Source organism: Kogia breviceps, chromosome 1 (genome assembly GCF_026419965.1).
Source record: "Kogia breviceps isolate mKogBre1 chromosome 1, mKogBre1 haplotype 1, whole genome shotgun sequence".
Lineage (NCBI taxonomy): Eukaryota > Metazoa > Chordata > Mammalia > Artiodactyla > Physeteridae > Kogia > Kogia breviceps.
The window spans coordinates 29423639-29441031 of NC_081310.1; the positions used below are offsets into that span (position 1 = coordinate 29423639).

Here is a 17393-nt window from a genome sequence, read left to right on the forward strand (position 1 = left end):
GCCAACAGTGAAAAGGATTTGCTCATGCAAATTTATATTTATTTATGAGTTAGAAATCTATTATGCTCTAATATATTATATCATGAACATTATGACATATAAAAATAAAAAGTAAGAAATGAGGTTTAAAAATACAAAGCAACAAGGGTTGTCCTGTTTTCTTCCTATGGCAGAAGGTCTACCTGCATGGGTTGTCTTGCTCATCCCCTGGGGATGAGCACACTGCTTCAGAATTCTGGTCTAAACTACCACATCATCACTTGCTGCTTTTGAGATGCTCCTAATAATTACACCAAGGTTACAACCTGTGTCCTAAACATTTATATATCACTTTACAAAATTTACTCCTTTTCCTTTAATAACACCACAGTTTGAAGAATATGTTTTTTAATTTGTCCTCAAAGAAGTTCAGTAGAGCAGTGTAACTGAACTCTAATCCCATTCAGAGTAGGGTTTGCAGGCTTGAGAATGGCATCAGACAATGAGTGTCTATTATGGGAAGTACATCTCTCTTTTCTTTGGAGATTTATAGCCTAATAGAAAGATGAGAAAGTTCAAGCTAGAGCAGTGCCTCTTGCTTTTTCCTGGCAAAAATATCAAAATTAAGTGAGAATACTATCTGTCAGGACATCTAATAGCAAGAGAGAAAGTTCTAAAAAATAAACAACTGATATTTCCCAGATGGGGTAGTCATCTTAACTTAGTGGCTAAGTTTTACTTTATTGTCACAAGGTACCCAGAGGGAAAGACTATTTTTATGTACTCTACTTAACTATAAGAGGAAGTTATTTTCGAAGATCCTAACAAAAAATCCTCATAATTTTTGTTTTTCCAAAGACTCTTGCAAAGGGCATGCATTTCCTAGCCAGCCTTTGCCACATCTGCCTCCTTGTCCACATTTTCATTCCAAAAATGGTCCCTGGCCACAAAGATCTAGCATGTAAAGACTATCGTACTAGGAATAGGGTTCTATAGTTGCACAAAGACCAAAACAGCTACAAAATGCATAAATTCAGGAGAAAAGATGAGTCAACAAAAGTGGTATCCATCTACTTCTCTAATTTTCTCAGCATTTGTCGCTTTGAACACATCAAATTCCTTTGCAAGTTATTAGCAAAGTATATTTCTACCATTTTTCATTATTCCTCTGTAAAACACAAATACAATTAAAATAATGCGATTAAAGAGGGGTATAATAAAAATAAAATCCTAGTAATAATAAAGATGCTTATTAGACTACACTTACTGCCACGCAAATATTTTGTCTCCCCATTCCCCTACAGTACTGTGACCATGACTCTGTATTCAGGGTCCCTACTGATATACAAGATGTTTGCATTGAACTTAACTGCTCAGGCAGCTGAGAGTGGCTACTAACAGACTCACATAATCTAACCAGTGTCAGAGGTGGATCTCCTAAAGGAAATTTTAAAAGAAATTTTTTTTCTTCTTCTACAAAACCATAAGTAAAATTATTTGTTCGTTTTTTTCTAAGCCAGTTTATACTGTGGTCAAAAATAAACACTATTTTAAGATTCCACCCACTTTTTTTTAATTTATAATTTTTTTTGCAGTACTGGGGCCTCTCAATGTTGTGGCTTATCCCGTTGCAGAGCACAGGCTCCGGACGCGTAGGCTCAGCGGCCATGGCTCACGGGCCCAGACACTCCACGGCACGTGGGATCTTCCCGGACCAGGGCACGAACCCAAAGCCCCTGCATTGGCAGGCGGACTCGCAAGCTCTGCGCCACCAGGGAAGCCTATAATTTTTGTTTTTTTAGAGAGTCTCAGATTATGAGGGTCACACACTAGACTGACACGTATTTAAAACAACATGCACTGTATTATATCGTTGAAATTTGCTAAGATAAAAGAACTTAAATGTTCCCACTAAACAAACAAATGAATAAAGTGAGGTAAGGGATGTATTAATTAATTGGATCCTTTCACAATGTATATGAAAACACCACAGTGTGCATTTTAAATATCTTACAATTTTGTTTGTCAACTGTACTTCAATAAAGCTGAAAAATAAATAAACATACCTGTGCATTACCATAAAACATTAAAAATTAAATTCAATACAATAACGTGTAATACAAGGCTGTTGGCCTGAAAATGGAAGATGCGTCACTTAATACCTATATATTCCACAGTAATTATAAGACCTTGTTAATTATATTTATAAATATAAGATTAACATGCCACAGTATAAATTTTGTTATCATCACTGTGTCTCACTTTCTGCTACATTAAAGCACTTTCAACTTCTACTTAAGCAAATTATATCTATGTCATCAATGAAAGGTAGAAAAATGGGTATTTTAGGACAGAAGCTTATTGTCCTACATGGAGCTGCAAATCTCTGAGATTCTTCTCTCTGCATTTTGCTAATTAGAAACCTAAAAAATCCCTATCAGCATGATGTACCCTCCTTTGTCAGGGCCTCCATCCAGCACAGAGATGTGTACGTAGTGTTTTTGACCAAAAGCAAAGCTTTGCTTGTAAAAATATCCCCATCTTCAAGTGTATTATACATTCCACAGAAAGAAGGGCTTTGCCAGGTTAAACTGTAATTAACAAATAATAAAAACAGATGCCTTCTCTGAGATTTTTATAAAACTACACAACATACTTTCTTTTCTGATAAAATTTAAGTAAGAAGTTTGAGTCAAGAAAGAACAGTAAACAACCAGAAAGTATAAAACCCTCAAAACTGAATTAGCCTAGTGAGTTTATTCTGGGAAGTTGAATAGCACATTCCTACTATAATGTTTATTAGCATGTTTTTCTAACACTTCAAACCGATTTTTTTTTTAAAAGAATGGTTTAGATTTTTCAGGAGCTGGTCAAACTGATTCATGTTAGAGCATTATTGTATTACTTTTACCACTATTACCACAATTTGTTTAATATTGGAGTTAGAACAGTAACAATAATTGGATAACATAACCAGAAAAGAGAGAGGTGAAATGACAGGAATATAAGACCTAAGAGATACAACAATAAAGCAAACAGCAACTGAAATAACATATATAGAGAAGGAAAAATTTTTTTAAAACCATATATTTTAAAATGTGGACAAAATATTAAAAAGGTCAGAACATTGACATTAGAATTGAAAATTAAAGGAGAGAAATATCTTAGAGAAGAAGGTTTTAAGTAGCTAAGAACATCTTCTAAAGTTTGCACGTGTTTCTAAAACTAAAGCATAAGAGAGTGTGTCACCAAGATGGCGACATAGCTTGTTCCTGACTTTGCTCCCCCTCATGAGAAGAACAACTAACAACTATTCGAGAACAAGACACCCCTGAGAGAATCCTAGGACATGGAAGTGAGGCTGAAGCACCCTCAGCACCCCAGAGATCAAGGCAGACTGCATTAGAAGAATGGATGTTACCTGAACCTATTATGGTAATCATTTCATTTCATGATCAAACCATCCTGCTGTACACCTTAAACCTATGCAGTGATGTATGTCAATTATTTCTCAATAAAACTGGGGAAAAAAACCCTAAGACATGAAAAGGCCTAGTAAAAAGATCAAAGATGATTTAAATTTGAATTCTTGTACCACTGAAAAATAAATAAATAAGAGGCAGATAAATGGTTTCTGAAATTAGGGTGGGACTATAAATTCTGAACAACCAGCAATTTAAATTTCTTTCATAGAATGAAAAATAAATATTAAACTGTACCTTTTTGCTTACCTTCACTGTCATGGAATGACTCCCCCTTTTTTTTTTTTTTTTGGCTCTGTCACTGTTATGGATGAAATTGTGTCTTCCAGAAATATGGGTCGAAGTCCCTGGTACCTTGGAACATGACCTTATTTGGAAATAAGGCCCTTGCAGATGTAATTAGTTAAGATGAATTCATACTGGAGTAGAGTGGGTTTTTAATTCAATATGACTGGTGTCTTTATAAGAAGAGGGAAATTTGGGCACAGCGACAGAAACACAGGGAGAATGCCATGTGATGACAGAAGCAGAGATGGGAATGACGTAGCTGCAAGCCAAGGACCAGCAAGGACTGATGGTCTCCTCCTCCAGAAGCTGGGAAGAAGCAAGGAAGGGTTCTACCAGTCTCAGAAGGATCCTGCCCCTGCTGGCATCTTGATTTTGAGCTTCTATGAGAGAATGACTTTCTTTTGTTTAAAGCCACCCAGTTTGTGGTACTTTGTTATGACAGCCCTGGGAAACAAAGACAGTCACTGTGTTGTCCTGAAAACCCAAGAGAAAAGTCTAACTAAAGGGGAAGGTTTAGGAGAGCAGTGTCAGTACCAGCAAAAACTTACCTGCAACGTAGTCGCCAAAGCCAATGGTTGTTAAAGTGATAACCACAAAATAAATGGCGTCCAGGGCACTCCAGCCTTCTATGTGCTTGAATATTATTGCAGGCAGAGCAACAAAGAGTACACAGCCAAACAGTATAAATATGATTGTTGAGATGATTCGAATCTTGGTTTGACTAACATTCCACTTCTAAGGATGAGAGAGAGAGAAAGGGAGAAATCGATTGAGATAGATTATCAATGTACCTGTGAAGTTGACCTATATATCAATACACTGTTATCAGCAAATTAGTAAATGAGAATGGTATTTTATTCCCTCTTATAATTAATTTTAATTGTCTTTACTTACAAATATTGGGTATAACATGAATAACTAAAAACAACCAATGCTAATAATAATGCTACTTTACCCTTACATAGCTTTACAACAGGTAAATTACTTTCTAAAGTAAATTACATTTGTTCTGAGAATATAATTTCAGATTTACATTGTTCTTTGTTTACCTGAACTACTTTTGAAATATTTCTATTCTATAGGCATACAACTCATTGCATGCCAAAGATAATCTAGAAATATATGAAATGGAGAAAACTGAACCATGAATTAAATATCTAGTGTTGATAATTGATAAAATTATTAATTTCATGAAGGCTTTTCCCTCTCACTGCTACCACATTTTCCTATCATTCTTCAATTGGTTAAAGTGAAATACTAACAGACTTAAAGTCCACAGTTGATTCCCATGTGAACCAGATGAACTACCTCTCTGTTCTATGGCCTTAAGCTGTACAACTAAATATACCAGACATGATATGTAGACAAGCATAAGTCTTCAGCACCCCTAAGCTACAGCTTCCCTCAGAGGACCCATATTTTTTCACTCCTTCACGTCTCAGAATTCTCTACAGCATAACATAGTAAGTGAAGTATGTAAATACAGCCATTTATTTCCATATCTCTTTTTGTCGTTATCACTATATATTTTCATCTCCCTGGATCTGTCTTATTTACCATGACAGTTATATGTCACATCCCCACCATATAAAAATCATTGAATTTTAGAGCTTGAACATTTTCTAGAGATAAAGATCTATAAAACCATCGAATGGAAAGTGGAAATAAAAGTTTTTCTAGTCTATCACCCTTATCATATACATGAGAGTTAAATGAATTCATGTTTGTAAAGTTCTCAGAACAGAGCTTAGTACTAAATGTTGAATCTTAACTACTAGGATGTATTCACTACCAGAGCATGGGATTTATTTTATGCACTGATGGGGATACAGCATGAAAAACATTCTCCAGCATCCTGTAGTCACTCAAACATCTGTTGAATGAATGAATGAAGAACAATTCAGCATTATCAAGTTCATGCCACTAACCTGCCCTCTAAGTTAATGTAATACAAGATACTTTTAATATCAATATAAGAAAAGTATAACACCCAAAAAAGGATAAAACAACTAGTTTGGAAGAACCATGCCTTCTTCACTCTAACAGTAAAAATATTTGAGAATGAACTTTGAACTTAATATGAAACATATCTAATGCTAAAACTGGAATTATAATTTAAATTGAAAAACTAATACTCAGTGGTCTTATTTCATCAATAGAGTTAAATACTTTGTCAAATTTTTTATGAAAAGATAAATTATTGAATAATAAAATGTATTGTAATAGTAGTGGCAGCAGTAACAAGTCATTTATAATCTCACTCTAACACAATTATTTTCTTTATTCATAATTTTTTTTCAAGAATAGAAGCTTGCCATCATATTTTTCACTTAAAACCTAATTAGAGCATTTTCATTTTATTTTATTTTTTCTATTGAATATAATATGCCCATGAACATTTTCATGTGTATTACTTTTGGTTCTACTAAATTACATCCCTTAGTTAAATCTCTATCAATAACATTACTAAATTAAGTTATATGATCCCCTTTATCGTGTTTGCTATGTATTATTTGATCCTTCACAAAAGGGCTAAAGTTTACTAGCTATGTTAGGCTTTCACTTATAATATCTCTAACTCTCAGAGTAATGCCTCATCATCAGTACCATTATTCACATTATATAAATGGCAAAATGGAGATCTAAGGGTAAAATAACTAGCTTAAGTGAGTATAGCTAGGAGACAATACATCTGGAATTTGAACCCAGGACTGTCAGATTTCTACTTCTTCTCCATATATTTTGCTTTTTTCTCATTCATTAATGTATTCATTTGAAGAAGTATAAAAATAACTATACAGTGAGATACTTACAAATAGAGGTACATATGTTATAGAAAACCCAGTAACTGAACATCTAACTGTATCTGAGGTGAATAGAAAAGTTATAATATTTTTAAAATTTAAATGATTAACATATATAGTTAAAAGGTTATCATACTCACAATAAATGTATCTTCCACTTTTGCAATTCCTTTTCCAAATATGGTTCCTAGTTGATCTCCAACTCCAGCCAACAGAAAACCAAAAAGGGGAATTCCCAGTAAGGCATAGATGATACAGAATATTTTTCCCCCTTCTGTGCGTGGTGAGATATTTCCAAATCCTAAAAAACACAAAGAAGAAGAAGAATTCAGCTGTTTATAAATGAGTAATAGTTTAAAACATATGACCTCAAGATTGATTCAGAAATTGCCAAATATTGTAAGATAACAATCCTAGATTTCAACTAATTAACAATCGCTTTATACCACATAAGCTTTTAATGTAAAATCCTCTTATAAACAAATATTTTAACAATCTACAAAATATAGCTAATGTTCTAATTATACTAGATGATGAAAACTGAGGGAGTAACACATGTAATAAAGACAATGTTTTCATTAAATTTACTTCTACCTCTTTATAGTGCTAATCCTGTTGACTACAAAGTTTTCGTTGCCATTTACTAAGAGTGTACTGCTTTCATTTAAGAGTATTCAAATATGCTTAAATAATTTAAAGTTTAATAACAACTTTTTAAATGTTGTTTCCATTCAAGTACCTACCAAAAAGCAATAAATAAAAAGTTAAAATTATCAAACCTTTTTAAAGTTCTGAGGATTCTGAAGGCTTTTCAATTTTGTGCAAGGATGGCTCTACTTGTTATGACTAAATCAGCTCAACTTTATTCCCCCCCTTTTTTAAGAACAAAAGCAATGTCTACAAACATGTTTGAGGTAAAGAATGCATGTTCTCTAGAAGTACATAGAGTATCTTTTTTGATACATAATCCTCTCGTTGTCTTTCACATTAAATTAATCTGGAATTTTAGTTTTAATTTCCTCTTTTACTCAAGAATGTGGATCGGGATTTTAAGATTGGCATTTTAGAGAGCTGGGAAGATGGCGGAAGAGTAAGACGTGGAGATCACCTTCCTCCCCACAGATATATCAGAAATACATCTACACGTGGACCAAGTCCGGGAAAAGTCTAGAGCTGCCAAACAGGCAAGAGACTTTTCCTTGCCTCTTTGTTTCCTGGGGCACGAGGAGAGGGGATTAAGAGCGCCACTTAAAGGAGCTCCAGAAATGGGAGCGAGCCACGGCTATTGGCACGGACCCCAGAGACGGGCATGAGACACTAAGGCTGCTGCTGCAGCCACCAAGAAGCCTGTGTGCGAGCACAGGTCACTATCCACACCTCCCCTCCCAGGAGACTGTGCAGCCTGCCACTGCCGGGGTCCCGAGATCCAGGGACAACATCCCTGGGAGAATGCATGGTGCGCTTCAGGCTGGTGCAACATCACGCCGGCCTCTGCCACTGTAGGCTCGCCCCACACCCGTACCCCTCCCTCCCCCTGGCCTGAGTGAGCCAGAGCCCACGAATCAGCTGCTCCTTTTACCCCGTCCTGTCTGAGCAAAGAACAGACGCCCTCCGGCGACCTATACGCAGAGGCAGGGCCAAATCCAAAGCTGAACCCCAGGAGCTGGGCGAACAAACAAGAGAAAGGGAAATCTCTCCCAGAAGCCTCAGAAGCAGCAGATTAAAGCTCCACAATTAACTTGATGTACCCTGCATCTGTGGAAAACCTGAATAGACAACGAATCATCCCAAATTGAGGAGGTAGACTCTGGGAGAAAGATATATTATTTTTTTCCCCTTTTTCTCTTTTTGTGAGTGTGTATGTGTATGCTTCAGTGTGATATTTTGTCTGTATAGCTTTGCTTTCACCATTTGTTGGAGGGTTCTGACTGTCCCAGTTTTTGTTTTGTTTTGGTTTTCTTATGTTTTTTCTTTAACTTTAAAAAATTTTTCTTCTTAATAATCATTTTTATTATAACTTTATTTTATTTTATCCTACTTTATTTTATCCTCTTTCTTTCTTTCATTCTTTCTCTCTTTCTTTCTCTCTCTCTTTCTTTCTATTTTTTCTACCTTTTATTCTGAGCTGTGTGGATGAAAGGCTCTTGGTGCTCCACCCAGGCGTCAGGGCTGTGCCTCTGAGGTGGGAGAACCAACTTCAGGACACTGGTCCACAAGAGACCTCCCAGCTCCACGTAATATCAAACAGAAAAAGTCTCCCAGAGATCTCCATCTCAACATCAAGACACAGCTTCACTCAATGACCAGCAAGCTACAGTGCTGGACACCCTATGCCAAACAACTAGCAGGACATGAACACAGCCCCATCCATTAGCAGAGAGGCTGCCTAAAATAATAATAAGGCCACAGACACCCCAAAACACACCACCAGACGTGGACCTGCCCATCAGAAAGAGAAGATCCAGTCTCATCCACTAGAACACAAGCACTAGTCCCCTCAACCAGGAAACCTACCCAACCCACTGAATCAACCTTAGCCACTGGGGACAGACACCAAAAACAATGGGAACTACGAACCTGCAGCCTGCAAAAAGGAGATGCCAAACACAGTTAGATAAGCAAAATGAAAAGACAGAAAAACACACAGCAGATGAAGAAGCAAGGTAAAAACCCACTGGACCTGACAAATGAAGAGGAAATAGGCAGTCTACCTGAAAAAGAAATCAGAATAATGATAGTAAAGATGATCCAAAATCTTGGAAATAGAACAGACAAAATGCAAGAAACATTTAACAAAGACCTAGAAGAAATAAAGAGGAAGCAAGCAATGATGAACAACACAATAAATGAAATTGAAAATACTCTAGATGGTATCAATAACAGAATAACTGAGGCAGAAGAAGGGATAAGTGACCTGGAAGATAAAATAGTGGAAATAACTACTGCAGAGCAGAATAAAGAAAAAAGAATGAAAAGACTGAGGACAGTCTCAGAGACCTCTGGGACAACATTAAATGCATCAACATTCTAATTATAGGGGTCTGAGAAGAAGAAGAGAAAAAGAAAGGGACTGAGAAAATATTTAAAGAAAATATAGTTGAAAAGTTCCCCAGTATGGGAAAGGAAATAGTTAATCAAGTCCAAGAAGCACAGAGAGTCCCATACAGGATAAATCCAAGGAGAAACACGCCAAGAAACATAATAATCAAACTATCAAAAATTAAATACACAGAAAACATATTAAAAGCAGCAAGGGAAAAACAGCAAATAACACACAAAGGAATCGCTATAAGGTTAACAGCTGATCCTTCAGCAGAAACTCTGCAAGCCAGAAGGGAGCGACAGGACATATTTAAAGTGATGAAGGAGAAAAACGTACGACCAAGATTACTCTAGCCAGCAAGGATCTCATTCAAATTTGATGGAGAAATTAAAACCTTCACAGACAAGCAAAAGCTGAGAGGGTTCAGCACCAACAAACCAGCTTTACAACAAATGCTAAAGGAACTTCTCTAGGCAAGAAATACAAGAGAAGGAAACGACCTACAATAACAAACCCAAAACAATTAAGAAAATGGGAATAAGAACATACATATCAATAATTACCTTTAATGTAAATGGATTAAATGCTCCCACCAAAAGACACAGACTGTCTGAATGGATACAAAAATAAGACCCAAATATATGCTGTCTACAAGACACCCACTTCAGACCTAGGGACACATACAGACTGAAAGTAAGGGGATGGAAAAAGGTATTCCATGCAAATGGAGATCAAAAGAAAGCAAGATTAGCAATTGTCGTATCAGACAAAATGACTTTAAAATAAAGACTGTTACAAGAGACTAAGAAGGACACTACATAATGATCAAGGGATCAATCCATGAAAAAGATATAACAATTGTAAATATTTATGCACCTAACATAGGAGCACCTCAATACATAAGGCAAATACTAAAAGCCATAAAAGGGGAAATCGACAGTAACACAATCATAGTAGAGGACTTTAACACTCCACTTTCACCAATGGACAGATCATCCAAAATGAAAATAAGTAAGGAAACACAAGTTTTAAATGATACATTAAACAAGATGGACTTAATTGATATTCATAGGACATTCCATCTGAAGAGAACAGAATACACATTTTTCTCAAGTGCTCATGGAACATTCTCCAGGATAGATCATATCTTGGGTCACAAATCTAGCCTTGGTAAATTTAAGAAAACTGAAATCATATCAAGTATCTTTTCCGACCACAACGCTATGAGACTAAATATCAATTAGAGGAAAAAATCTGTAAGAAGTACAAACACATGAAGGCTAAACAATATACTACTTAATAACCAAGAGACCACTGAAGAAATCAAAGAGAAAAGCAAAAAATACCTAGAAACAAATGACAATGAAAACACAACGACCCAAAACCTATGAGATGCAGCAAAAGCAGTTCTAAGAGGCAAGTTTATAGCAATACAATCATACCTTAAGAAACAGGAAATAGTTCAAATAAACAACCTAACCTTGACCCTAAAGCAATTAGAGAAAGAAGAACCAAAAACCCCCCCAAATTTAGCAGAAGGAAAGAAATCATAAATATCAGGTCAGAAATAAATGAAAAAGAAATGAAGGAAATGATAACAAAGACCAACAAAACTAAAAGCTGGTTCTTTGAGAAGATAAACAAAATTGATAAACCATTAGCCAGACTCATCAAGAAAAAAAGGGAGAATACTCAAATCAATAGAATTAGAAATGAAAAAGGAGAAGTAACAACGGACACTGCAGAAATACAAGATTATGAGAGATTACTACAAGCAACTCTATGCCAATAAAATGCACAACCTGGAAGAAATGGACAAATTCTTAGAAACACACAACCTGCCGAGACTGAACCAGGAAAAAATAGAAAATATGAACAGACCAATCACAAGAACTGAAATTGAAACTGATTAAAAATCTTCCAACAGGGCTTCCCTGGTGCCACAGTGGTTGAGAGTCCGCCTGCCAAGGCAGGGGACATGGGTTCGTGCCCCAGTGGGGAAGATCCCACATGCCGTGGAGTGGCTGGGCCCATGAGCCATGGCTGCTGAGCCTTCGTGTCCGGAGGCTGTGCTCCGCAACGGGAGAGGCCCCAACAGTGAGAGGCCCGCCTACCAAAAAAAAAAAAAAAAAAAAATCTTCCAACAAACAAAAGCCCAGGACCAGATGGCTTCACAGGCGAATTCTATCAAACATTTAGAGAAGAGCTAACACCTATCCTTCTCAAACTCTTCCAAAAGATAGCAGAGGGAGGAACACTCTCAAACTCATTCTATGAGGCCATCATCACCCTGATACCAAAACCAGACAAAGACGTCACAAAAAAAGAAAACTACAGGCCAATATCACTGATGAACATAGATGCAAAAATCCTCAACAGAATACTAGCAAACAGAATCCAACAGCACATAAAAGGATCATGCACCATGATCAAGTGGGGTTTATACCAGGAATGCAAGGTTCTTCAATATACGCAAATCAATCAACGTGACACACCACATCAACAAACTGAAGTAGAAAAACCATATGATCATCTCAATAGATGCAGAGAAAGCTTTTGACAAAATTCAACACCCATTTATGAGAAACCCTGAAGAAAGTGGGCATAGAGGGAACTTTCCTCAACATAATAAAGGCCATATATGACAAACCCACAGCCAACATCATCCTCAATGGTGAAAAACTGAAACCATTTCCACTAAGATCAGGAACAAGACAAGGTTGCCCACTCTCACCACTCTTATTCAACATAGTTTTGGAAGTTTTAGCCACAGCAATCAGAGAAGAAAAAGAAATAAAAGGAATCCAAATCGGAAAAGAAGAAGTAAAGCTGTCACTGTTTGCAGATGACATGATACTGTACATAGAGAATCCTAAAGATGCTACCAGAAAACTATTAGAGCTAATCAATGAATTTGGTAAAGTAGCAGGATACAAAATTAATGCACAGAAATCTCTGGCATTCTTATACACTAATGATGAAAAATCTGAAAGAGAAATTAAGAAAATACTCCCACTTACCATTGCAACAAAAAGAATAAAATATCTAGGAATAAACCTACCTAGGGAGACAGAAGACCTGTATGCAGAAAACTATAAGACACTGATGAAAGCAATTAATTATGATACAAATAGATGGAGAGATATACCATGATCTTGGATTGGAAGAATCAACATTGTGAAAATGACTCTACTACCTAAAGCAATCTACAGATTCAATGCAATCCCTATCAAACTACCAGTGGCATTTTTTACAGAACTAGAACAAAATATTTCATAATTTGTATGGAAACACAAAAGACCCCGAATAGCCAAAGCAATCTTGAGAACGAAAAATGGAGCTGGAGGAATCAGGCTCCCTGACTTCAGACTATACTACAAAGCTACAGTAATGAAGACAGTATGGTTCTGGCACAAAAACAGAAATATAGATCAATGGAACAGGATAGAAAGCCCAGAGATAAACCCACGCACATATGGTCACCTTATCTTTGATAAAGGAGGCAAGAATATACAGTGGAGAAAAGACAGCCTCTTCAATAAGTGGTGCTGGGAAAACTGGACAGCTACCTGTAAAAGTATGAAATTAGAACATTCCCTAACACCATACACAAAAATAAACTCATAATGGGCTAAAGACTTAAATGTAAGGCCAGAAACTATCAAACTCTTAGAGGAAAACATAGGCAGAACACTCTCTGACATAAATCACAGCAAGATCCTTTTTGACCCACCTCCTAGAGAAATTGAAATAAAAACAGAAATAAACGAATGGGACCTAATGAAACTTAAAAGCTTTTGCACAGCAAAGGATACCATAAACAAGACTAAAAGACATCCCTCAGAATGGGAGAAAATATTTTCAAATAAAGCAACTGACAAAGGATTAATCTCCAAAATTTACACACAGCTCATGCAGCTCAATAACAAAAAAACGAACAACCCAATCCAAAAATGAGCAGAAGACCTAAACAGACATTTCTCCAAAGAATATACAGATTGCCAACAAACACATGAAAGAATGCTCAACATCATTAATCATTAGAGAAATGCAAATCAAAACTACAATGAGATATCATCTCACACCCGTTAGAATGGCCATCATCAAAAAATCTAGAAACAATAAATGCTGGAGAGGGTGTAGAGAAAAGGGAGCACTCTTGCACTGTTGGTGGTAATGTAAATTGATAAAGCCGCTATGGAGAACAGTATGGAGAGTCTTTTAAAAACTACAGATAGAACTACCATACGACCCAGCAACCCCACTACTGGGCATATACTCTGAGAAAACCATCATTCAAAAAGAGTCATGTACCACAATGTTCACTGCGGCTCTATTTACAATAGCCAGGACATGGAAGCAACCTAGGTGTCCATCAACAGATGAATGGATAAAGAAGATGTGGCACACATATACAACAGAATATTACTCAGCCATAAAAAGAAACGAAATTGAGTTGTTTGTAGTGAGGTGAATGGACCTGGAGTCTGTCATACAGTGAAGGAAGTCAGAAGAAGAAAAACAAATACCATATGTTATCACATATATATGGAATCTAAGGAAAAAAAAAGTCATGGAGAGCCTAGGAGTAGGATGGGAATAAAACACAGACCTACTAGAGCATGGCCTTGAGGATACGGGAAGGGGGAAGGGTAAGCTGTGACGAAGTGAGAGAGTGGCATGGATATATATACACTACCAAACGTAGGGTGGATAGCTAGTGGGAAGCAGCTGCATGGCACAGGGAGATCAGCTGGGTGGTTTGCGACCACCTAGAGGGGTGGGATTGGGAGGGAGGGAGATGCAAGAGGAGAGATATGGGAACATATGTATAACTGATTCACTTTGTTGTGAAGGAGAAACTAGCACACCATTGTAAAGCAATTATACTCCAATAAAGATGTTAAAAAACAAGATTGGTATTTTATTGCTACTTTCTAGTTTTACGACTATTACTGTCAAAGAGTATGTCCTCTATGATTTTTACTTTTTGGAATCTATTGAGATTTTCTTTGTGGCCTTATAATGGCCAATTTTTATATTTGTTTCATTGTTTTTTAAAAATAATCTGTATGTTCTATTTGTTGGAAACAATAAGGGCATATATTATCAAAAGGATTCATATCATCCCCCCTAATCCAGTCCTAATGTGGTTCCCTCACAAAACTTGCCCTGGGGGAGGAGGGGATGGGTTAATATTTGGTCATTTTAGCACATACATTTTTCTCCCCATAATACTTCCTACTAAGTCAATTTGGTATTCATTGCTAGTCAATTCATCTATTGAGGGTTGTGGTTTTTTTCAAATGTATCTAATTTTCAAGAACTTTGCCTGTTTTCATTAGTCGGTTCTTATGCCATGAAAATAATAATTACATTCATTTCTTTGTTTTAACAATGTTGTACCATATATTAACTCTATTCCTTGAGAGAAATCCTATACTTCCTTTATTTAGGTGACTTTCTTCAAGTGTCTGAGAATTCCTGGTCATATTTTCATACTTGTAAGCACAGTATAATAGTAGTTTGGTTAGTTTTTGTGGCTGAAATGTATTTCCCAGCCTCAGTGAGAATCGTGGTTGATTTGGTGGTGCATGGAAGATTCTCTTCAAAGGAATGTGGTTCAAGTAGTGTTGGCCAGAAAGAAGGGGGCTGACATCTGACTGGGCTTTCATATAGATGTGCACCTCACAGAACTTGATAGCAGGGTTTCCTAATTCCTCATGGCAGCCTCCAGTTCACAGCTGCCTTTCTGCTTCTCAGACCTGCTGACTGCTTGGGGAACATGATGTAAGCTGTCTACACATTTAACTCATTTACCTTCCATCTGCTCTTATCTACTAATGCCTTGAAACGCTGAACGTCAGGGCAATATGTACCAAGGTCCATCCAGGGCAAGTGTGAAAAAGGCCGAGAAGTCTTGTATCAAGGTAACTTGAAGAAGAAAAAGCCCATCACAAAAGTTAGACAGAATGCTTAAACTGGACTATTTGGGATGGTGCACCATTTCTGTACACTATCCAAGATGGAACTCAACAATTTCAACCCTGCCCTCTATTCTAGCATCAATAAACAGAATACCAATAACAAGAGAGCCTTGCTAAATCAGCAGTGTGGACTGTTTTGACCTGGGTTCTCTGATTATTCCAGAGAGTCCTGCTAAGATCCAACACTATTTTATTGCCTCTCCAGATGAATAACCATGTGACCTAAAGTAGGGCAGGCATCTGAGTTATCCCATACCATCCCATTTTCTCTTTTTGCATAAGAGGACGAATGTCTTCAAAGTTATATCCATAAGAAGTAACCTACCTCCAGAAAGGGTCAAGGATCAAAAAGAAAAGATACTTTTTTAAACACTGACTGTGGCATTGCTATAAATAGGCTCTGCAGTTTGTTTAAAAAATAAAAGCCTACGTATCAGAGGGTTCAGTTTGATCTGCCCCACACAAGTTAAAAGGGCATAGGAAAAAAGGGCTCCAACTTTTCATCCATCACTGACTCGGATTCAGCCCAGAAGCCACTGGAACACCTTCAGCAAAGGGGACAGAGGATTTCCTCAGAAAGTCTGTTTATATCACAAATGAAATGGCCCCAAATCCAAAGAATTCTAGATGTAAGGAAAGCCAACCACCTTTCATTGATCAAAAAACAGAAACCAGTTCCTTGTGGCATCTCTGTACTTCCTCTTTATCATCTCCAAAGTTAGCAGAAGGGAGAATGAAGGGAGTAGGGTTGAAGGATCCTGATATGATTCTTCTCTGAGTCTCTTCCAAATGTTTCTCTCAACACCGTTATGCTGAGCTCTCCAGCAGAATCTGTGCCTCAGAGGTGACTGCCCTCACACAGTCACCCAGTGCACACACACAAAGTCACCTAGCCATTTTCTGACATAAAGGGCATGCCAACGACACCCTAAACATTTGCCCAGGTGACAGGGTCACGTGGTTGTTCAGGGGATGTTCCTCACATTTTTTCCTCTTCCCTGCATAAAATAAGAGTGGGCTTCTCTCCACGGATACACCACAGGGTCTAACCCAAGAACAGTTAAATGACTTGATATTATTAATGGGCTTACAAAAAGTATCCATTGACTCTAAGCAATACAGTATGCCAAGCTTTTAAACTATTCATCTTAGTGGTTGTCTGGACTTCCTGACCCTTTTCCATGGTTAGTCAGCAGCACCTTCCTTGCCTCAGGGTGAAACAGACCGTTTTGGCAAGAAGAAAATGGAAAAGAAACAATATTAAATTTTGTTTTCTTTTAACTCCTAAATTAAGGTGTTCACACTCAAGATGCTTTGCCTGAGGAGAGCAGCTGTCAGTTTATAGCATCGCATATGCTTGGCAAGAAAGTATAAGAGCGGCAGTCAATCCAGCTTCCAAAGAGCTTACGGGAACAGACAAGACTGAAGATTGATGGGGCCTGACCTTGGACGAGGTGGGGTGAGGCAGAAACCAGAGGGTAGCACCTGGGAGGAGGAGGGCGTTTCAAAGATACCCTGAAGCTGTCTTGAGAGATCAGTGGTTAAATTCTCAGGAAGTCTGCAAGTCAGCTGACTTCACATTGATAGTCTGAAATCAACTGTAGTAGGAATACTTACACCTCAGAAATTGGCAAGCGCTACAGTTTAGAGTTCCCCCCCACCCCCGGCACCTAATATTGACCAATACACTACAGAATAAGACAGAGTCAAATTTGAGAGACCGTACATTGTCTGTGCTAGACATCTGGATGGAAGCCTGTAGGCCAACCCCTGACATTTATATAAATACAGCACCAGAATAGCTATCATC

The 17393-nt window shown here is 37.3% G+C and overlaps 1 protein-coding gene across 4 annotated transcripts in view; it reads right to left on the reverse strand.

The window, feature by feature from the left end:
* Nucleotides 1–17393, reverse strand: part of KCNK2 (potassium two pore domain channel subfamily K member 2) — a 166205-nt gene that overhangs the window by 72784 nt on the left and 76028 nt on the right. For all 4 annotated transcript variants that reach the window (XM_067030603.1, XM_067030020.1, XM_067028904.1 and 1 more), the window contains exons 4-5: nt 6694–6854; nt 4298–4484 (exon numbers count right to left, since the gene is read on the reverse strand). In XM_067030603.1, coding sequence (XP_066886704.1) covers nt 4298–4484; nt 6694–6854 — 348 coding nt within the window. The remainder of the gene's footprint in view (nt 1–4297; nt 4485–6693; nt 6855–17393) is intronic.